The following is a 22476-nucleotide window of genomic DNA, read 5'->3' on the forward strand; positions in this document are numbered from 1 at the left end:
CAAAGGCGAGTATAGGGTTATGGCGCTCATCTCACTTTCAGGCCGAGGGAGCTGGCGTTTGTCCACAGACAGCTTTCCAGGTTATGTGGCCAGCATGACTAAACTGCTTCTGGCACAACAGGACACTGTGACGAGGGCCAGAGCACATAGAAACACCATTTACCTTTCCACCCCAGCGGCACCTATTTATCTACTTGCACTAGTGTGCTTTTGAACTGCTAGGTTGGCAGGAGCTGGGACAGAGCAACGGGAGCTCAGTGGACTAAACCACTGAGCCTCTTGAGCTTGCTGATTGGAAGCTAGATAGACTAATGGTCTGGTCTGTGTCAGTATGAAGCAGCTTCCATGATTCCAACTTCCATCTGTCCCAGCCAGAATGGCCAACTGTCAGAGATGATGGCAGTTGTAGACCAGCTGCATCTTGGAGGACCACATGTTCCTGCTATAAATTTACAAAGTTTGTCCAAATGCCTTAATAAAAGACCACTAAGAATTAAAATTAATGATTGTTTGTTTTGGCTGGATCATGCCTAATTATAAATAGCAACTATTTACAGAAGACATGGGGGACGCAGGTGGCGCTGTGGGTTAAAGCCTCAGCGCCTAGGACTTGCCGATCGAAAGGTCGGCGGTTCGAATCCCTGCGGCGGGGTGCGCTCCCGCTGCTCGGTCCCAGCGCCTGCCAACCTAGCAGTTCGAAAGCACCTCCGGGTGCAAGTAGATAAATAGGGACCGCTTACCAGCGGGAAGGTAAACGGCGTTTCCGTGTGCGGCTCTGGCTCGCCAGAGCAGCGATGTCACGCTGGCCACGTGACCCGGAAGTGTCTCCAGACAGCGCTGGCCCCTGGCCTCTTGAGTGAGATGGGCGCACAACCCCAGAGTCTGTCAAGACTGGCCCGTACGGGCAGGGGTACCTTTACCTTTACCTTTTTACAGAAGACATATGCAAACTTGTCATAATTCTTTGTAGAGGGCCTTTCCCCCACTTGCCTGCAAGAATAACACAATGAATTCTGATGCACACTGCACTTTTACAAGATTTTTTAAATAACAACTATCCCATCAGTTTTCCTGCATTGCAGGTGAAATATATAAATTTTCAGAGTTTTGGTGGGTTTTGCTGTAAGCAAATTTGATTGCTTAAATGACACATCTAGCGAGGTTGACAGTGCTGAATCTTTACCCTTCATACTTTAATTACATCTGTGACACTATGAACAGCAGAATTAGTCTCCATAGTGACATTTTAACAAAGTGGGCATTGTGTAAGAACTCTTCAAAAGATGAAGTTGGAAGGAGTCTGAGAAATGTCAGTGAAAATACTGTTGATAACTTCAGATATAAACAGAATAATGTCCATGCCAAGTTCTTATGGAAAACTTTAACAAATTTAATCGTTTTCCTCTGCTGTCTTAAATATTATGTAATGAGCTTGGAACAAAGATAGCTTATTGACTAAATTTGGACTGCAGGACTGCATCAAAGCCTTCAAAAGCTTTCCAAAAAGCCTTTTAGTTGTTGTTCAGAATTGAAGACAGACTTTCACAATGGATTTTACTCTTGCACATCTTTGATTTTAAAGAGTGACATTTCAAAAATATTCTTAAAACTCCTATGTGGCATGGCATCTCAAAGACAATTGATTTCAACCCAATGAAATCAATTGGGCTAACTTAAATCCTGTCAATTTCAAGGGACACCTTCTAAGTGTAACTAAGCCTAGATCCAAACCAGTTTAATTTGATCACCAGAATGAGTCACTGAGAATTACACTATTTGAGTTTGATATTTTGGAATAAGTCTTGAGAGCTTTTGAGACAAAGGCAAAGATCCAAACAACTGTGCTATCCATTCTACATGCCCAGTGGACCTTTGGATTCATGTTCATTCCAACTGCCGCTTTGATGCACACTCTCTGCTTCTGAAGTTCAGGAGAGCTTCAAAGTCCAAACATGAAACAGAGAGGGCTATATGGCAGCAGTTCAAGAAGAGCAGCAAAAATTGCCACTAGGATGGCCCTTTCCACATTTCCTGATTAGGCGCGGAGATCAGCCTGAATTCAGTGGAGCACCATGACATTTCCCTTTTCTATTAATGGAACGTTCTTGGTGGAGTTATGTGCTCTCAACGAACCAAGCACTGGACATGTACTGTGTACTTCAGTATTTCCCTGTACCTTTGTGGGTGGAAATGTCCATTACGCCCACGGTTAGCTAATGTTGTTCTCTGAATTTGGTGCCAGCAGTACAGGATGAGGATAAGGTCCTCTTATCCTCTAAGAGAGGATAAAAGGAGCAAGGCATGCAGACAAAGTGCAGTGTGATCAAAAGGGGATTTTGATCAAAGGGAGCATGAAACACAATGACATAGCTTCAGGGCTCGAAACCCATTATGCACTTACCTGTACTGTTCAGTAAGCTTCGTTTACCGGCTCGCTGGCAAACACACCTCTCTTTTTGGGAGCGTGGGGTGGGGCAGAGCAGAGTGGACTGTGCCAAGCCAGGAAGTAATGCTTCAGTGTTATATAGCGGCTTTGTGTTCTTCCACCACGTGGACCGCTCAGTATGGTTAGAAAACAAGCATTTGTCGGGAAAGTTGCTTGATGCTAATGATAACAGAACTACCTCTTGGAAGCTTCCGTTCTCAGTAATAATGTTTTATTATTATGTATGACATTTCTGTACTGCTGTCCACTAACAACAAGTTACCTGGGAAAGTTCAAAAATATCATTATTGTCATTACTGTTGTCGTCATCATTATCAGTGGTGTGCGGTCAATGGACTACAGGGACTAGGCTAATCCCCTAAAGCAGTGGTTCTCAACCTGTGGGTCCCCAGATGTTGTTGGACTACAACTCCCATCATCCTTGAGCTCTGGCCTTGCTAGCTAGGGGTGATGGGAGTTGTAGTCCAACAACATCTGGGGACCCACAGGTTGAGAAAGGCTGCCCTAAAGAGTCCACTAACCCCCCAAAGCTCAACTGGCTTTGGGAAGGAGGGGGCAGGGCTTTGGCATCCTTGAAGCCTGGTGCCTCTGTCCCAAAGCCCGGGAAGCTTCTTCCCAGCTTAGGGAAGGAGGTGTGATGCTCAAATGCGCGGCGTCAGACCCTCAACTCAATCATCCTTGCAAGCTGGCACCTCTGGTCCTAACTATCCCCCTACCAAAAAATTCACTGCATGCCATGGAATCAGTCATCAGCGTAGAAGTTTAAACTGAAGTGTAACAACTAAACTCAGATGTAACATCTTAAACAAGCAGTAGGGAACCTCAGGACAGGGATGGACTGCCTAGTCCTCAGGAATTTCCCACAGGCCACACCCATCCTAGTCCTACTTAGTGCCCTCCTTTGGTGCTTTAACCAGCTGGTCTGTGATAATGCCCCTTGCTCAGCTGAATGGAGCTGTGTGCATAGAGACTTTTTGTTGCTGAGATGTAGCCTACAGTACAAAGACAAAAGTCCACTGACTTTTGCCTCTGGGCCCGCCCACTTCTTGCTCTCTAACTGTTATGTACTGAAGTTCTCACCCTGGGCCAGCAGGGGGATACTGTAGATAGTTATGCAAATGAAGGATCAAAAGTGACGTTCAGTGATTGGATAGTTTTAGAAAGTTGTTACAGTAACAAGGTACTGGAGCTCTATATAAGCAGGCTGACTGAGCCCTTCAGCTCAGTTCAGTTCTGGCCTCAGAATAAAGAAGAGCTGTTTGAAGAATCGCTGTGTCGTTTGATATGTTCACCCACAACTTAACACTAACCATCCCTACTTTTGCCTCTGGCTCCACCTACCACTGGCACAGGTTTCTCCACCCTTGACACAGAAGATGGAAAAGAGGATGGTAAGAAAAGGTACCTGAGGAAAAGAGGGATGAAAAAAGAAATGTGAAGGCCCCAGATTGAACTCTAGCTGTGCACAAGTAGCCCCAAGTAACAACCACATCGTCATAGATGGGAATGTTCTCATATATATATATATATATATATATATATATATATATGCATCCAGCCAATTCCTTCAAAGCAGGGTGAACCTTGAGATACAGGTGCAAATGAGCATCTATCCAGGTGTATTAATACATTCTTGTTACCTTCCTGTATGGAAGCCCGTTTCTGTGAGCAATTCTCTGTTGCTTGACCAAGGTGGAAATCTGTATTGATTTTTCTTTGTCTTTATCAAGCTATTCTGATGAGTTCATTTTGTATTTCTGACTACCATTTTTTGTTTCGTTTTTAAAAATAGGTTTACTTATGAAATAGCCCCAGTATTCATTGTAATGGAGGAGATCATACTTAGAAAAATGCAAGAAATTATTGGATGGGGGGAAAGTGAAGCAGATGGCATATTTTCTCCCGGTAAGTAGATCAGAAATTATTATTCATCCAATGAGTCTTATTCAAACCCTAGAACCGACATGGATCATTTCCTGACATTTTAAAATGTGAACATTAATTTGAAGATAGGCTGTGTATAGAAAGATGAATAGAAACTGGCTCAAAATCACTGTAAGAACATGTTTCTTAAGGGGAGGGCAGAGAACTCCGAGAAAGTGGTATGGCTAGATTATCCAATCAAAGCTTTAAAGAGAAAGACTTTTTTCTTTTGCTGTGATCAGGTATCACACTAAGCTATGGCTTAGCTTCCTCCCAGCCTTGTTTGCTCTACTTCCCATGCCCAAGAGGAGCACATTGGATGGAAGTACCCATCCAAATATTTCTGTATGCCACTACAGCAGCTCGGATCTTATTAGCCCCAAACTGGTGAGTGAGTGAGGTCCTTAAAAAGGAGGATTGGCAATTAAAAATGATAGGATATGCAGAGCACTTCCTTCCCAATGAAGAGCTTTTATGCTAGCAAGACTAATTATAATAATAATAATAATTTATTATTTATACCCCGCCCATCTGGCTGGGTTTCCCCAGCCACTCTGGATGGCTTTCAACAAAATATTAAAATACAATAGTCTATTAAACATTAAAAGCTTCCCTAAACAGAGCTGCCTTCAGATGTCTTCTAAAAGTCTGGTAGTTGTTTTTCTCTTTGACATCTGGTGGGAGGGCGTTCCACAGGGCGCCACTACCGAGAAGGCCCTCTGCCTGCTTCCCTGTAACTTCGCTTCTCGCAGTGAGGGAACCGCCAGAAGGCCCTCAGAGCTGGACCTCAGTGTCCGGGCTGAACAATGGGGTTGGAGACGCTCCTTCAGGTATACTGGACTGAGGCCGTTAGAAAGACTAAATACTTTCCCCACTGCAGTTACCACAGGCAGATACTTGCAAATTCCTTATCGATCCTGCCTGTGTGCCTGCAATCAGGAAATACCAGACTCACTGGACCATATTCTTTTGGACTGCCCTTTGGACAGCAGACTCCGCAAACAGATGCTGAGCAAGATGTTGGACCTGGGACCCACGGCTCTGAGAAAAAGCAAAATGAGGTTCCTCCTAGAGGATAGGGACAAGGATGTTACTGCCTCAGTGGCTTCCTTTTTAAACTCCATCTTACCTGAAAGGGTAAGGGCAGGGGTCAGCAAACTTTTTCAGCAGGGGGCCGGTCCACTGTCCCTCAGACCTTGTGGGGGGGGCCAGACTATATATATATATATATATATATATATATATATATATATATATTTGGGGGGGAAATGAATTCCTATGCCCCACAAATAACCCAGAGATGCATTTTAAAGAAAAGGACACATTCTACTCATGTAAAACACGCTGATTCCTAGATCGTTCGTGGGTCAGATTTAGAAGGCGATTGGGCCGGATCCAGCCTACCCATGTGTTATGTTGTACTATTCATTCCCAAAGAGACTAAGCTATTCAAGCAGATGCTTAATTTCTCTCTTTGTCTTCCAGGGGGCAGCTTATCAAACCTCTACAGTGTTCTAGTTGCCCGCTATAAACGTTACCCTGAGATTAAAACCAAAGGCATGGCAGCCATTCCAGACATCATTCTCTTTGTTTCTGAACATGTGAGTATGCACTCGCAATAAAGTCTGTGCTATCTTATTTGACTGTGATATGATGCCTTTTAATGATAATCCTGTAGAGACTTGTTATATTTTAGTAAGTCTTTTTATAAGACCAGTAATGAACCTTTGTAAGCTTCTTCTCTTTTTCTTGTTGTTTAAGCTGTGTGTGTGTGTGTGTGTGTGTGTGCGTGTGTATAAAATCATGCACTGCTGCTATGCTTGTCTTGCGAGAACCTCCACCCTAAGTCATATCTAACTGAAATCAATCAGTTTGCAACAAATGTTTTATGTGTGCATGCAAAATATCAAAATGGGTACTCCAAATTTGCCACCAATTTGTAGTAAATTGGGGGGCCATTTCATTCCAGCCCTAGTTCTCTATTCTTTTCCATGGCTGAACTCTGGGGGGGAAACAAACAACCTGATTCTGCAAGTTTCAAGTAAAGATTGTGTGTACTCTGTGAAGATTTGCCTGGTTCCCACATTGTGACCAAAAGAGCTCAAATTTATGCCTTGTTTCACTTGCAAAACCGGGTGGAAAGTTTTCAAATATCAGATTTTATCTTCACCCATTGATTTCAATGGAGCTTAGTCATAGCTCATTGCTGGCCTTAACTGGGCTGTGACCATTGTCAATTTCATAAAATAATGGTTGGTAACCAGAGATATCTCAAGGATGCCTTATGAGCTGGTGGCAATACCTCCCTCTGAGGAACAAAACAGCATTAGAGATGATATATGTTTTGGAATGGTTACTCTGAAACCAGCAAACACAGGAATGGGCAGTTTCACTGTGTATGATGTTCACTCTTCTCCTCAAAACAATGATTTAAGTAGTATTTTAGTTGAATTGTACTCCCCTAGATGTCAACAGATGACAAGGGCTTAAATTCCTGTCTTGTCTGTCTTTGTATTTCTTTAACATAGAAGCAATCATGAAGCAATATTTCAGCTCTAATGTATGTTGTGAGATCTTTCCTCTATTTAACCTTTTCAACCTTACTATCTAAGAGCCATTATTCTGTAAAGAAAGCTGCAGCAGTTCTTGGGATCGGAATGGATAATGTTATTGCTGTCAAGTGTGATGAAAGGTAAGGCCTTCAGCTGCTTTTTGTGCACGATTTATATATCCACTCAAGCAATTTACTTGCATTGCAGAGATGTGTGAACCTTTTATTTCTTCATATTCTAGATTCACATATTAGGAACACTTCCCCCAAAAAACAAATGTGTTACTTTCACAATGCAGAACTGAATAATGTTTTCTGTATTTTAGGCATAAATAATATCTTAATTGCACATCATTCAGTGAACTGCCTGTTTAGTCGCCATATTTCAATAAGTAAAAACCAGGACACCCTGAAAGTTGCTGAGCTTTTTTTTAGGAAACCACAAAAATTGGTGAGATTCTTTATGACAAACCCCAAGGTTGTTGATTTTTCAATTGACTTGCCTAAGAAAGTGCCGGCTTTTGGAAATTACGTACCCCTGGACGTCAATCGACTTTTGAAATCCTGGTTTAGTTATAGGCCCAGAGGTCTCCCTAAGCAATTGGCTTCATTCCACAATGGCTTGTGCATCCAACAGTCAAGTTTTTCACAGGTCTGATAATAATTTCTCACCATTTCAAAGCATTCTGGGAAAATACAATGGTGACCACCTCAAAAAGTGGTAGATGTCAGGCGATAGCTGCCCAAATCAGCTCTGTCACTACAGCAAAAACAACAGTTAATGGTTTTTGTTAGGAAAAAATAATGAAAACAAATGAACAGAAATGAACGAATTGAAGAAAAAGTCCAAAATCTGTATCAGGAGAATACTTTTAGCAGGTCAATCAAAATGGCACAAAATAACATTGGGGCTTTTCAGTTCTCCGGAACAGAATGGAAGAGACCAGGAAAAACTGCTGGTAGTGAAGTCATGGCGTCTGCATTTGGGTCACAGCTCACGTCCACAGCAAACATTTAAAGTTCATGGCTTCAGCACAGAGCTACAATTCCTAGCATTCTTTGGGGGAAGCTGTATGCTTTAATGTTTGGTGTGGGTGTGACCACAGTCTCCAGATGGAATGTGAGATAAAATAGCAGACATGAAAAGGAGGTTATGTTAGGCGCCATACGGATTTCAGGTGCCAGCCCAAATTACAAAACTGGGGGCGGGGGGGGGGGGGGGAGAGAAATATTGCACACTACCAATGTAGAGCCAAATGCCCTGTTCTTCTCTGAAGCAGTGCATTGAGTCTTGTGGGGGTTTCTTCCACTATGCAAAACTTTAGCTTGAAGGGGGAAACGGATGGTGCCCTTAACTGTTATGCATTTGGAAGGATGCACAATGAGTAATATTTAGCAAGCTCTGCTGCTGCTGCTTTGTTCATAACAGGGGGAAGATGATTCCATCTGAACTGGAGGAAAACATTATCCAAGTTAAAAAACAGGTTTGGCTTCCATCACCTTCATGTAACCTTTCAGGTCCTTGTTCTATAGCTACTCTGCTGGAATTTAATTGTACGTTTGTGATATCCCTATTGAGCTAAATTGGACTTTGGCAGGTTATTTGGAACTGGTCAGAAGGGTCTCTAGCTCCCTTGCCCCAGGCAAGTTAGCAGGTGGTTGAGAATGACTTGGTGGCTTTCTCCTCATCTCTTCCTCCTGTTTGTCCTTTGCAAAGTGAAAGGGATGATGGTGACGGAGGAGGACAGGGCTAGGGACCTTATGGTCCTCCAGATGTTACCAGAATCCAACTCCCACCAGCCCTAGCCTGTATAGCCAATGGTCTACCCCTCAGGAGTAGGAGTCGCCACCTCTGGAGACCAATATCAAAACCTGTCATTGGCACCAGGCCTGGTGATCCTTTTTATGGTATTAAAAATATGTCATATGAAGCAGTCTCAAGCAACGACTAGAGCAGCCTTTCTCAACCTGTGGGTCCCCAGATGTTGTTGGACTACAACTCCCATCACCCCTAGCTAGCAAGGCCAGAGCTCAGGGATGATGGGAGTTGTAGTCCAACAACATCTGGGGATCCAGAGGTTGAGAACCACTGGACTAGAGAGTCTCACTAGTGGAAGCCTGCGCACAAACTTCCACCAGTGCAACAGGGTTTCCCTTGCTACTGTTGTCATAGTAGCAAGTTGAAATGCCTCTCAATTTTTAAAATATTTTAAGTGTTGAAGAACGTATGAGCTGGACAAAGAGAAAGGAAACCCAAGAGTTCTGATCTGTAGGCTGACAATCGATGATGATGATTGTGCACACGAGACAAAGAAGGAAAAAAGAATAGATTCTTCCACCTGTGATTCATCAATTATTTTTCCAGAATATAGGTAAAATGTCTTTGTTATATATCGCATTGCTGCTATATCCTACAGTGATGCTTGCCAAGAAAAGGAATGAATCTTACCATGCTCTGCAGCAAAGGATTATGATGTTTCACAAAAGTTGAGCTTTCTTTGGGCAGAGTTGTTGAACTTTTTAAAGTTTTGACCTCCTGGCTAGCTGCCCAGGAAAGTATAAAGACAAGAGAAGGTTTCTGACCATCCTTTTTTATTCAATATTTACACAGAGAGGCTATAGAAGCCAGCCTCTTGGATCATGGCATTGTCATGACAGAAGCTCCACCCCCTTCTCTCCCACTTCCTCATTCGTCATCATCATCACCTCCTCTACGGGTGCCTCTAAGTTCCCTCTGTCTTCCAGCTCTTTGCTCTCCTACTTTTAAGGCTTGCCAGGTTCTGGGAGATGGTGGGTCTGGAATGCTTTCTAGTGTCAATGTGTCAGCCAGTTGCTGCTCTGGATCTCCCATGATTTCCCAACTTCCCCCCTCGTCTGCCTCTGAGCTGCTGCCTCCCTTAACCCCCTGTTGTAAGTCTATACTGTCTTCTTCTTCCTCCTCCCTGGAAGGGACGCCGTCTCCACCACTACTCCTCCTCTGCCCAGTCCTTGACAGCTGTTGAGCCAAAACGCAAAAAGGACGTTTCTGACAGCAGTGTTCCTGATATGTCCAGGAAATTCTGGATGTATGGCAACCTAGGTTATGACAAAGGACAAGTCCTTGTTGCATGTGCACTAATACAGGCTGCCATCTTGAATATGTTTTCAGGGCAAAGTACCATTGTATGTGAGTGCCACAGCTGGGACAACTGTGTATGGAGCTTTCGATCCACTCGTTCACATAGCTGACATCTGCGAGAAGTATAACCTCTGGATGCATGTGGATGTAAGGTGGTTGTTGGCTATCTGTTCCATCTTGCTCCTGGAAGTTGAGTTTTGAAATGTTAAATGCTTGTGAAATCATTGAAATGTATAAAATTGAAAATCATAAATAATAATAATAATAATAATAAAATCTTCCGAGCAAAGAGATCAGTAGTATAGCTACTAAGTTCAGAATGTCTATAGGATTGTCTGTAGATTGGATTCTTATTCAATTACGAAATGTACTTATGATGAGTTGAAGGCAAAATTTTAATAAACGGTGTTGGTGAGCGGTGGCATTCTCCCAGTAAGATAAGTGTGCGTTTCATCTCTGATAGGCAGCATGGGGAGGCGGCCTGCTTCTGTCCAGAAAGCATTCCCACAAACTGAGCGGCATTGAAAGGTAATCACATTATGTTCTTTAAGCGTAAGCTGCAGTGAGATCAACATATTAGCCAGTCTTTCTCCTTGCTTCAGACCTCTTGCTGAAGTGCAGACTGTAAGGCCTGTCACCATAGTAATCGTGACTCATAGTAGGAGCGGAAGGGAGTTGTTGCACTGAGTTTGAGGGGGAACGGAGAATAAATCTAGAGCAGTACTAAGTTTTATATTATGGAAGACAGGGGTGAGGAGCCTCAGTCCTGGGGGCTGAATGTGGCCCTCTCTGGCCCCCGAGACCCTTCCAAGGCCACAGCCCTCCCTACGCCCCCCCCGGACCAATCTCGAGTGCTTGTGTCTGGCTACAATGTGTCCTTGAATATCACAGACTTAATCTGGATGGTCCCTGGAAAAGACCCTGATGTTGGGAAAGATTGAGGGCACAAGGAGAAGGGGATGACAGAGGACGAGATGGTTGGACAGTGTTCTTGAAGCTACCAGCATAAGTTTGACCAAATTGCAGGAGGCAGTGGAAGACAGAAGTGCCTGGTGTGCTCTGGTCCATGGGATCACGAAGAGTCGGACATGACTAAATGACTAAACAACAACAAATCAGGATGGAAGGAGTGTGCATGTATATGTCTGGAATCCTCTGACTTTGACATGGCTGGAATATAGCCTCCTGTTAGGGAGCCAGCAAGGAGAGCAGGTCGTTCGCAGATCAGAGAAAGAGAGTGAAACACTAGCTGACGTACAGTTAGTTTCTTTATTAAGAAAGCAGAACAAAGAGCACATGGAGATTTCTAAGGATTGCTCCTGCCTAGATGAAGCAGTTGCCCGGATTGGCTTGTAACTCCCTCTCCACACTCACTCCTTCTGTGTCAGGCCCCTCCCTCCATCTACGATGACCCCCAAGGGACCCTCTCTGTGTCTGCCTAGCTCTGTGCTCTGTGGTATGCAGCAGATGCCTTGTTTTGAGCATGGGGGGTGGCTGCAGGCTGTCAGAGAAGGAGTCAGAGTAGCTCCATGGTGGACCCGCCAAGTCTGATTCCTGTTCCTGTCCTGTTTCCTCCTCTTCATCATCCTCCAAGCTCCCAGCCTCCAGTACTTCCCAGCTCTTCCCTTCCTCTGTGGTTCCCCACCACCAGGACCCAGGGTCCAAACCCTTTCCTTCTGCACTTTCCCTGGGGGGCTCTTGGCTAGGTGGCTTCCTCATCCAGCCAGTCCCTGACACACCTTCTACAAAGAGTTGCACCTGTTCCCCTGTCCACCTTTTGCCTCCCTTTGCCCCACTGCTATCCACCCCCCCCCAAAAAAAGTTGGCTGAACAAGACCCCCCTCTCCTGATGTAAGAGACTTGCAAGTTTATTTGCACTCTGTTCCCTGTTGGCATACTTTCGTACATTTTTTTTTTGCGGCAGCAAATGCTGCGTCCCCATTCTCTCGAAAGTCCTGCTGACTTTTCGTTTTGCTTCCCCCGCCTCCCGCTCCCCATTCTCCTGTCAAGTTGCTTTGATGATAAACCTTGTGGATCAAAGTTGCTGATATAAACATCTCTATAAAGTATTATTAGGTCGGTGACTTCATCGCTAATGCTTCCAACTAATATTTATGTGTGCGTTTATATGCTTCAGAGTATACGACCCATTTCAAACCTGGCATATTCATTATCTTTTAATTTTCTTCTTTACCTAGGGCTAATTCTGTCACATGGAATCCTCACAAGCTGATGGGTGTTCCACTGCAGTGCTCTGCTTTCTTAGTCCGTGAGAAGGTAACACCCACCCCTTTCCTACCATGGACAGAGCTCAATATCTCAGGGCAGACACAGGATCCCAGACCAGTTTTCAATGCCGCTTCTTTAAGAAGGAGTTAAGTTCCACACAAGCATGACTAGATTTGCTGTCTGATGCTGGGATGTGACTCCTATTGTACCTGATGGGACTTGCTTTGGAGAAAACATGCGTATGACTGGGTTGTAAAGCGCATTTAGTTGTCTGCATCTGGAGAGCACCAGGCTGTGCTAGGCTATATATCTGCAGGCGATGTACACATAACAATGTGTGAAATGCCAAGCTGAATGCAGTCCATCAGCTATGTAGTGTAGCCTGCTAGATGCTGGCTGTGTGCAGAGGCAAGGATTTTGAAGTATCCAGCAGGCCACAATATGTGGGAGTGGACTGCATTCAGCTTGGTGGGTCACAAGTTTGAGTTGATCTCTTTGACAGGAACACACTGGCTGGGGCAACCCAGCCAGATGGGCGGGGTATAAATATGATGATGATGAATACTTGGGTTGTATCCAGACTAACTCAGTCATTCTTATTTAATAATATTTATATACTACTTGATAAAAAACCAAAAACCTCAAAGCCAGGCATCCCCAACCTTCGTCCCTCCAGATGTTTTGGTCTACAATTCCCACCATCCCTGACCACTGGTCCTGTTAGCTAGGGATCATGGGAGTTGTAGGCCAAAACATCTGGAGAGCCGCAGGTTGGGGATGCCTGCTCAAAGCGGTTTACAAAAGGGATAAGACAATAAAAGTATATATAAAAAACCAGATTGTGGTGGTCCTGATGGCCTTGGCCAACTGGATGCCACGCTGAGGGGTCGGCCGAGCAAATAGATGTGGGGGGCGGATGCAAGGGAAGCCTGCTTCTCTCAGGTCCGCTTCCCATGCCCCGCCCCCAAGGCCACCATGGATTGGTTCATTTGAATCGGCAGGTTTGGCAGGAACCCATGAGCCTCCACAAAAGCCGAGGGGGACAGGGAAAAACAGCTAAGATGCTGTGTCGCGTCTGGGGAAAGAGGAGGTGCCACATTAGGCCGCAAACGCTCCTCACTGGAAGCGGTTGTGGTTTTTTTGCAATACAATTTCTAATCAAATTTTTGCAACATTTTCACAATAACCTTCATTTCAAGTAATTCCATTGTTTCATAAATTGACTTCGCGCCCCCTCTCTACCATGTTTTCACTCAAACCTTTTCTGCTGCATTATATCTTGATCGATTACAAAAAGTTTCTCTACGTACCGTGACCTTATCATTTTTCTTTTGTCTTGAATCCTGCCTGTGATTTCATTCGACTATAGTTAAAACAGCTATTTAAAGCACTGAAATCATCACTGAAATCAGTGATAAGCTAAAAATATATATTAAAACACATGTAAACATTCTGCACAACTGGAGGAGGCATGTCTAAAGCAGGTACGGAAAGGAGTGCAGTGAAGACACCTGCTTGATGTCAATAGGGAGTTCCAGATTGTGAGTGTGGAAGATCAATTTCTTACAAATCCAGAGTATTATCTGCATCTGCAACAGGGCCAGATCCAGAGACTGAGTGGGCATATATGGGGAAAGGTGATCTCACTGGTAGAGTCTCATGCTGTAGTCCCACTGAAATCAGTTGTATCTAAGTTAATTGTGACTAAGTTATGCCATTTACTTCAATGGGGCTAAAACATGACCATTGTCATCATGCCCAGCTTGTGGATTTCCCTTAGCCATCTGGCTGACAATTGTGGAGATCAGGATGCCAGGCCAGATGTGATTAGAGAGATCTGTTCCAGCAGAGTTCTTCTTTATGTTCCCTGCATATCATGTTCAGGCAAATCTCTCAGAGCAGGTTCTACAAAATCATTAAAATGTCAATAAATTATGTTTACTTCCTGTCACTGAATAGTTTCAAACGTGAAGGTGATTTCAGATGCAGCATTATCTTAACAATTCTATCCCTCCGCTAGGGTCTTCTCCAAGCCTGTAATCAGCTCTGTGCCGGATATCTCTTCCAACCAGACAAACAGTATGACACAGCTTACGACACTGGGGACAAGGCGATCCAGTGTGGCCGGCATGTTGACGTATTCAAGCTGTGGCTAATGTGGAGAGCTAAGGTAGGAAACATCTTGCAGGGATGGGAGGAAGTCGCTGAGATATATTGCATAACAATGGCGTTCATCATGATGAATCTGAAGCCATGGAAGGGAGGGAGAGTTAGGGAGAGCAGGGGAACTGCAGGTAAAGTGAGGTTGCCAAACCCACAAAACTCTTCTATATTGATGCTCCCAGGGCTTTTTTTTCAGCTGGAACTCACTGGAACTCAGTTCTGGCATATCTCATGTGGGCACCGTTGCCATTCTAAGAGAAAAAGGGAGGTGTTCATGGTGCGTTCTGGCATTTCTTTTTGTAGAAAAATAGCACTGGATGCACCTGCTGAGGAACATCTCCCACAGAGTGATGCATTAGTTTCTGAGGGATATTCCAAAGGACATGTTTTCTTCTGCTCCAGAGGGTAGAAACTGAAGCAGTGGATTCAAATTACAAGAAAGGAGAATCTGGCTAAACCAAACAATTAAACCCCTGTGTTGCAAACAAATATCAGTAATATCCAAAGGCAACACGATGACCAAATACAACAATGCGATGTCAATATAAACTCTTTATATAATCTATACAGAAAATTGAACAATATGAATATAGGAAATATGCACTCTCTGCAAAACCAAATAAACAGAAATCTTCTAAATCTCTGAAAGTCACAAAATATGCACTCTTGATGGATTCTCTTGAAAACATAGAACCAAATAAACATAAGTCTTATAGGTCTCTGAAAGTCTTCATGGGCTATGCAAGTCTCTGAGAGAAGCAACCATATAGAGTGGTTACATAACTTTATGACCACTGCTCCATAGCAATTGTTGTTATACAATTCCATTCACCATATAGATGGGTTTATGAAGCATTTCTGTATCCTTCTGCTGTGCTGAAGAAGAATTCCACGAAACAGTGGGTATATCCAGAATCACTGTTCACTACGTCTGTTTGCGGACAACTTTGGCAGCGTTGGATGTCATACAACAAAGCTTTATGGCTTGTTTTCACCAGATTAGCATCTGACCCATTGCTTTTCTCAGAGACTTGCATAGCCCACAAAGACTTTCAGAGACCTATAAGACTTATGTTTATTTGGTTCGATGTTTTCAAGAGAATCCATCAAGAGTGCATATTTTGTGACTTTCAGAGATTTAGAAGATTTCTGTTTATTTGGTTTTGCAGAGAGTGCATATTTCATGTATTTCATATTGTTCAATGTTCTGTATAGATTATATAAAGAGTTTATATTGACATCGCATTGTTGTACTTGGTCATCGTGTTGCCTTTGGGCAACTCCTGCGTGGGTGTCTGAGGGCCCTGCTCCTTCCTGCCACTCACCATCTGGCCTGGGGCGGGGCCTGAAGCCCCATAAGGACTGCTGTGCTCTGCTGCCCAGGAGGACTCTCCTGCGCGGGTGTCTGAGGGCCCTGCTCCTTCCTGCCACTCACCATCTGGCCTGGGGCGGGGCCTGAAGCCCCATAAGGACTGCTGTGCTCTGCTGCCCAGGAGGACTCTCCTGCGTGGGTGTCTGAGGGCCCTGCTCCTTCCTGCCACTCACCATCTGGCCTGGGGCGGGGCCTGAAGCCCCATAAGGACTGCTGTGCTCTGCTGCCCAGGAGGACTCTCCTGCGTGGGTGTCTGAGGGCCCTGCTCCTTCCTGCCACTCACCATCTGGCCTGGGGCGGGGCCTGAAGCCCCATAAGGACTGCTGTGCTCTGCTGCCCAGGAGGACTCTCCTGCGTGGGTGTCTGAGGGCCCTGCTCCTTCCTGCCACTCACCATCTGGCCTAGGGCGGGGCCTGACAGGCCTGACAGGGACGATTGCTGTCACTGCTGCTGCAGCCCAGGGGGTTCCGGACGGGTGCAGAGTTCTTTTTAAAATGTTTTAAAATTTTCCTTTTCCTTTTTATTTCTTTATTATTATTATTATTATTATTGTCATTATTATTACTGTATATGCAGGGATGGGGTGGGGGTGGGATGGATGTGTAGTTGGGAATTTGTTTTGATTTTGATGGATTTGTAATTTTTGGAGTTTTTTATTTGTATTGTTTTTTGTTTTTTGGGGTTTCTTTTTTGTTTTGTTTTCATTGTTTTAAGGACTTATTTTGTTCTTAAGGGGAGGGGTCAGGGCTGCCGGGGAGTGGGTCCCAGCCAACAAAATGGCTGCGGCATGTTCCACAGGGGGGGATGCGTTGGGACAACCGATCTCAGTGATCTCGGGTAGGAGGAGGAGTTACGCTAAGACCAGACCATGTCATTACAGAGGAGGCAGGTTTAGTCGTTGTCTGAGGACTATCCCTGCCTCCAGGTCTGGTCCTGACCAGATGGATACTAGAATCAGCAAGGGATACCCACATGACCTGAAGGTGCTGCTGTGCAATGCCAGGTCAATGATTCATAAGACCACTGCCATCCATGACCTGATCATGGATGGGGGATTTGACCTGGCATGTGTAACAGAGACTTGGTTGAATGAAGCGGACGGGCCTGTTCTTGCTGCTGCTTGTCCACCAGGTTTCTCTTACGCACAGCAACCCAGGCCTTGTGGGCGGGGAGGGGGGGTTGCAGTGATTTTTAGGAAGTCATTAGTTTGCACCAGGCGTCCTATTGGGAAGACCCAGTTCTCTGAGTGCATGTTCTGGAAGTTGGGCAATAGGGGCAGTACAGGATTCCTTTTGGTGTACCGACCTCCCCGCTGCACCAAGGATTCCCTGCCCGAGCTGCTTCAGGTCGTGGCGGATGTTCTCCTGGAGACACCTAGTTTGGTTGTCCTAGGGGATTTTAATATCCATGCCGACACGACCTTACAAGGGGCCGCTCGGGACTTCATGGAAAGCATGGCCTCCATGGGGCTGTCCCTGAATAAGTTTGGCCCAACCCATAGCCGCGGACATGCCTTGGACCTGGTGTTTACCTCTACGGATGTTGGTGACCTGACACTAACTAAAAGTGAAACAAAAGAAGTGCCATGGTCAGATCACTTCCTGGTGCAACTGGACTTCTCCGCGACCCTTCCCCTCTGCAGGGAGGTGGGACCGATTCGGATGGTCCGCCCCCGCCACTTAATGGATCCAAATGGTTTCCAGAGAGTGGTAGGGGATGCTTTATCCCATGTTGATGGCCTTTCAGCTGATTCCCTGGTGGCCCGCTGGAATGTGGAGTTAACCAGGGCTATTGACTGTTTGGCTCCGAAGCGCCCTCTCCGATTGCATGGAGCCCGGAGAGCCCCGTGGTTTTCCACGGATCTGAGGGCAATGAAACAATCGTTGAGACGGCTAGAGCGCCGGTGGCGGATAACTCATTCTGAAGCTGACCGGACACAGGTTAGAGCTCAATGTCGAGCCTACCAAGTGGCGGTAGCGACGGCGAAGAAGACTTTCTTCACCGCCTCTATTGCATCTGCAGAAAACAGCAGCAGGAGACTTTTTCAGGTGGTCCGCAATTTAGCGGAACCACCTGCTACATCAGGGCCCAGTACGGGCCACATGATCTCCTGCAATGATTTTGCAAAGTTTTTTGCAGATAAAGTCGCTCAGATTCGGGAAGAGGTAGACGCCACCGTGGGAGCAGGGCCGGGGCGGGAGAGTGCTAGAGTCCTGTCTAGTCAAATTGCATGGGATCAATTCCAATCTGTTACCTCCGAGGATGTGGACAGGCTGCTTGGACGAGTGAAACCAACCACCTGTCTCCTTGATCCTTGCCCATCCTGGCTTATAAAAGCTAGCCGGGAAGGACTGGGCGATGGGCTTCGTGGGGTGGTGAATGCTTCCCTCCGTGAGGGAGCCTTCCCAGACCCGCTGAAAGAGGCGGTTATCAAACCACTTCTTAAAAAACCATCTTTAGATGCGGCCACGATGGCCAGCTATCGCCCAGTCTCAAATCTTCCATTCTTGGGCAAGGTGATTGAGCGAGTGGTTGCTGAACAACTCCAGGCACGCCTGGAAGAAGCGGACCATTTGGATCCCTTCCAGTCGGGATTCAGGCCTCATCATGGGACTGAAACTGCCTTGGTCGCACTGGTTGATGATCTCCGGCGGGCTAGGGACAAAGGTGAGAGCTGTTTCCTAGTTCTGCTGGATCTCTCAGCGGCGTTTGATACCATCGACCATAACATCCTTCTGGACCGTCTTGAGGGGCTGGGAGCTGGGGGCACTGTCCTACAGTGGTTCCGCTCCTTCCTCCTGGGCCGTGTTCAGAAAGTGGTGGTGGGGGATGAGTGTTCAGACCCCTGGGCTCTCACTTGTGGGGTGCCTCAGGGTTCTGTCCTCTCCCCCATGCTTTTCAACATTTACATGCAGCCGCTGGGAGAGATCATCAGGGGGTTTGGGCTGGGTGTTCATCAGTATGCGGATGATACCCAGCTCTACCTCTCTTTCAAATCAGAACCAGTGAAGGCGGTGAAGGTCCTGTGTGAGTGTCTGGAGGCGGTTGGAGGATGGATGGCGGCTAACAGATTGAGATTGAATCCTGACAAGACAGAAGTACTGTTTCTGGGGGACAGGAGGCGGGCAGGTGTGGAGGACTCCCTGGTCCTGAATGGGGTAACTGTGCCCCTGAAGGACCAGGTGCGCAGCCTGGGAGTCATTTTGGACTCACAGCTGTCCATGGAGGCACAGGTTAAATCCGTGTCCAGGGCAGCTGTGTACCAGCTCCATCTGGTACGCAGGCTGAGACCCTATCTGCCTGTGGACTGCCTCGTCAGAGTGGTGCATGCTCTGGTTATCTCCCGCTTGGATTACTGCAATGCACTCTACGTGGGGCTACCTTTGAAGGTGACCCGGAAACTACAACTAATCCAGAACGCAGCAGCCAGACTGGTGACAGGGAGCGGCCACCGAGACCATATAACACCGGTCTTGAAAGACCTACATTGGCTCCCAGTACGTTTCCGAGCACAATTCAAAGTGTTGGTGCTGACCTTTAAAGCCCTAAACGGCCTCGGTCCAGTATACCTGAAGGAGCGTCTCCACCCCCATCGTTCTACCCGGACACTGAGGTCCAGCACCAAGGGCCTTCTGGCGGTTCCCTCACTGCGAGAAGCCAAGTTACAGGGAACCAGGCAGAGGGCCTTTTCGGTAGTGGCGCCCTCCTTGTGGAATGCCCTCCCACCAGATGTCAAAGAGAACAACAACTACCAGACTTTTAGAAGACATCTGAAGGCAGCCCTGTTCAGGGATGCTTTTAATGTTTGATGTATCATAGTATTTTAATATTCTTTTGGAAGCCGCCCAGAGTGGCTGGGGAGGCCCAGCCAGATGGGCGGGGTATAAATAATAAATTATTATTATTATTATTATATTATTTGGATATTATTAAACATTAGGAAGGACTTCCAACAGTGGAATGGACTACCTCGGAAGATGGTAAACTCCTTCATTGAAATTATTAAACAGAAGCTGGATGGCCATCTGCCAGGGATTCTTTAGTTGTGATTCCTGTGCTGCATGGGATTGCACTAGATAGCCATTGGGACGCTTTCCAAGTCTACAATTCTATGATTCTGTGACGTCATGCAGAGGCTTGGTCCATCAAGCTCACTAATGTCTACACTTGGCTGGAGGTGGCTCTCCAGGGTTTAAGACAGCCCCACCTGAAGATGCCAGAGATGAACCTGGGACCTTCTGCATGCAAAGCAGTTGCACTACCTTTGACTTTCAGCTCTTCCCTGTAGGCAGCACATATATTGTCTAATTCAGAGATGGGGAACCTGTAGCCTTCCAAATGTACCTGGACTACAATTCCTACAATTCTTTACCATTGGGCATGCTGACTAGGGCCAATGGGAGCTGGAGTCCAGCAACATCTGAAGGGCTGCAGGTTTGTTGTGGATTTCTGCTATACCTGTAGATTTACTGGCCTTTCCATCCTTTAAATAGTATGACACAGTCTAGATGCAAAGTGAACTCTCTCACTTTGTCTCTTTCCCTCCACTGATATCTTACAGGGCACGCGAGGATTTGAAACGCTTATCAACAGATTTCTAGAACTTGCAGAATACCTTTACAAGGAACTGAAGACAAGAAAGAACTATGAGCTTGTGTTTGATGCCGAGGTAAGTATTGAACAAGGAGAGTACTACTGGATTACGTATTGATCCTGGCATCCTGCATCAAATTTAATTATTACTAATAAACAAACAGACCAACACACAACCCAATAGGAGTGACTGCCTCTAGCTTGTGGCATGTGCTCCTCGAGCTACTTCTGTTTCCATTTTGTTTACTAAGTTCCACTCATCTGGCCATGTACATGACTCTGTGTACGAGGCAATTCCATTCAAGTGATTGTTTCAAAAAGTATATTTAAACTTTGTGCATCATGTTGGGTTTTTGGCAAAGTGGAGAAGTGATGATCAATGTCTCTGTGCTATCTGTCAATCAATCAATCAATCAATCAATCAATCAATCAATGGATCGGAAACCTGTGATCCTCCAGATGTTGGGCTACAACTGCCACTTTCCCTGACCATTGATCATGCTGGATGAGGCTGGTGGGTGTTGGAGTCTAATAGGGTTGCCATATTTCCTCTTTTTCTAGGACACAGCCTCTTTTCCATGATGAGAGTCATCATAGAGATCCATAGTTAAAAGTAGAAGTCGGCAATTGTGTCCTCTTTTCTGCTCTTCAAAATATGGCAACCCTAGCAGTCTAACAATATCCAGAGGGCCACAGATTCCCCACTCCTGATCTACAAAAAACATAGGGTTTTAGAAAAAAAATCACAAAAATTGGTCTGAGTCAATGTAATCAAATGTTGAGCGGTATTCATTTTTGAAAAGAAAAGGGGGAAATGGATATTTCCAGGGTATGTGGAACTCAATAGAATTTCCAGTGATCTATGAAGTTAGAATGTGTCACACAGCAAACCTATGATAAGTAGAAGCCAAATAAATTAGGCAAAATAAGTAAATTATTTTTCTCGGGTTTTTTTTTAAGGTCTATGAGCCACACATTGTTGCTTCAGCTGGTGTAGGATTGTGACGATCAATAAAATACTTCCAGCAAGTTTTCTTCTGCAATGTATGCAGATACTTGTACTGTGTGTAGATATGAACCACAGGTAACCTCACTGATTTCCCTGAGCTAGTAATGCATAAAATGCTTAATGTGAGTATCTGAAGGAGCTATCATCAGTTTTACGCAATATCCCAGAGAAGAAAAAAACCAGGCAAGGAAATGATGCTCAGTAAGAACCAAAGAGATATTAAAAGTAACAGAGAGGCTTTATGATTCTAGCTGGCCGGTGTAAAATATATAATGTAAATATAGAAGCAGATGTGCTCTGCCACCAAATATGTGTGGTTCTTATGGGATGTTGCCGCATGAGTTTCATTTGTGCCCAGACGTGCTATGCTGAAACCCTGTTTCCTCCCAATTTGATGTAAGCCTAGTCTTGGGGAAAGAGATGCCTTTAAAGGTGAAAATAAATCATATAGATGCACCAGTGTCCTAAGTGTGATGACTGTAACTGGCCAAGATTGAATCCACATTGACACCAGGAATCATTTATGAATCAATATATCACAGAAGCAGTTCAGTGAAATCCGTCTGTCAAATGAAAACTGTCCGTCCTTTCAGTATATTGGATTGTGTCCAATGGAGATTTTGCACTAGCTTCTGCAAGTGCTTTCACAAGGACTGATGGTCGCCAGTCCCTCCAGCCCAATGAATGTCGCCAACCCTCAAAAGCCTCTGAGGCGACAGTGCAAAACAGAGCATCCAGGGCTGCAATTGGAACAGGGCAATGGTGAAAATATGGTCTCTTGCTTTGAGGCAAGTGAAAACACTTCCAACGGCACAAAGCCACCATTCTTTGCAACCCAATGTCTGAAAGTTAGACTTCAAGTATGGCAAATTCAGCACCGAATTAGGGCTGCAGTGAATTCAGCCTGTCGTAACCCACAACCCTTGCAGTTCGTAGATGAAGACACTGATGTGGATGAGGTTCAAGCCACTTCCTTGATGGGAGAAACTTATTCAAAGGATGAATCTCCTGTGTTATCTCTGTCTCTCTAGCAGAAGTCAAGGACTAGAAGATGATAAGTTGAGGGCCTTTT

General features: G+C 45.4%; 1 protein-coding gene across 2 annotated transcripts in view; it reads left to right on the forward strand.

The window, feature by feature from the left end:
- LOC307220860 (glutamate decarboxylase 1-like) overlaps positions 1 to 22476 on the forward strand; it is a 33298-nt gene that overhangs the window by 7692 nt on the left and 3130 nt on the right. For both annotated transcript variants that reach the window (XM_079985012.1, XM_079985011.1), the window contains exons 6-14: positions 4239 to 4351; positions 5855 to 5970; positions 6982 to 7061; positions 8350 to 8404; positions 10069 to 10185; positions 10502 to 10566; positions 12237 to 12315; positions 14288 to 14437; positions 20364 to 20471. In XM_079985012.1, the coding sequence (XP_079841138.1) occupies positions 4239 to 4351; positions 5855 to 5970; positions 6982 to 7061; positions 8350 to 8404; positions 10069 to 10185; positions 10502 to 10566; positions 12237 to 12315; positions 14288 to 14437; positions 20364 to 20471 (883 nt within the window). The remainder of the gene's footprint in view (positions 1 to 4238; positions 4352 to 5854; positions 5971 to 6981; positions 7062 to 8349; positions 8405 to 10068; positions 10186 to 10501; positions 10567 to 12236; positions 12316 to 14287; positions 14438 to 20363; positions 20472 to 22476) is intronic.

Source organism: Podarcis cretensis, assembly GCF_951804945.1.
Source record: "Podarcis cretensis genome assembly, chromosome: 7".
Classification (NCBI taxonomy): Eukaryota; Metazoa; Chordata; class Lepidosauria; order Squamata; family Lacertidae; genus Podarcis; species Podarcis cretensis.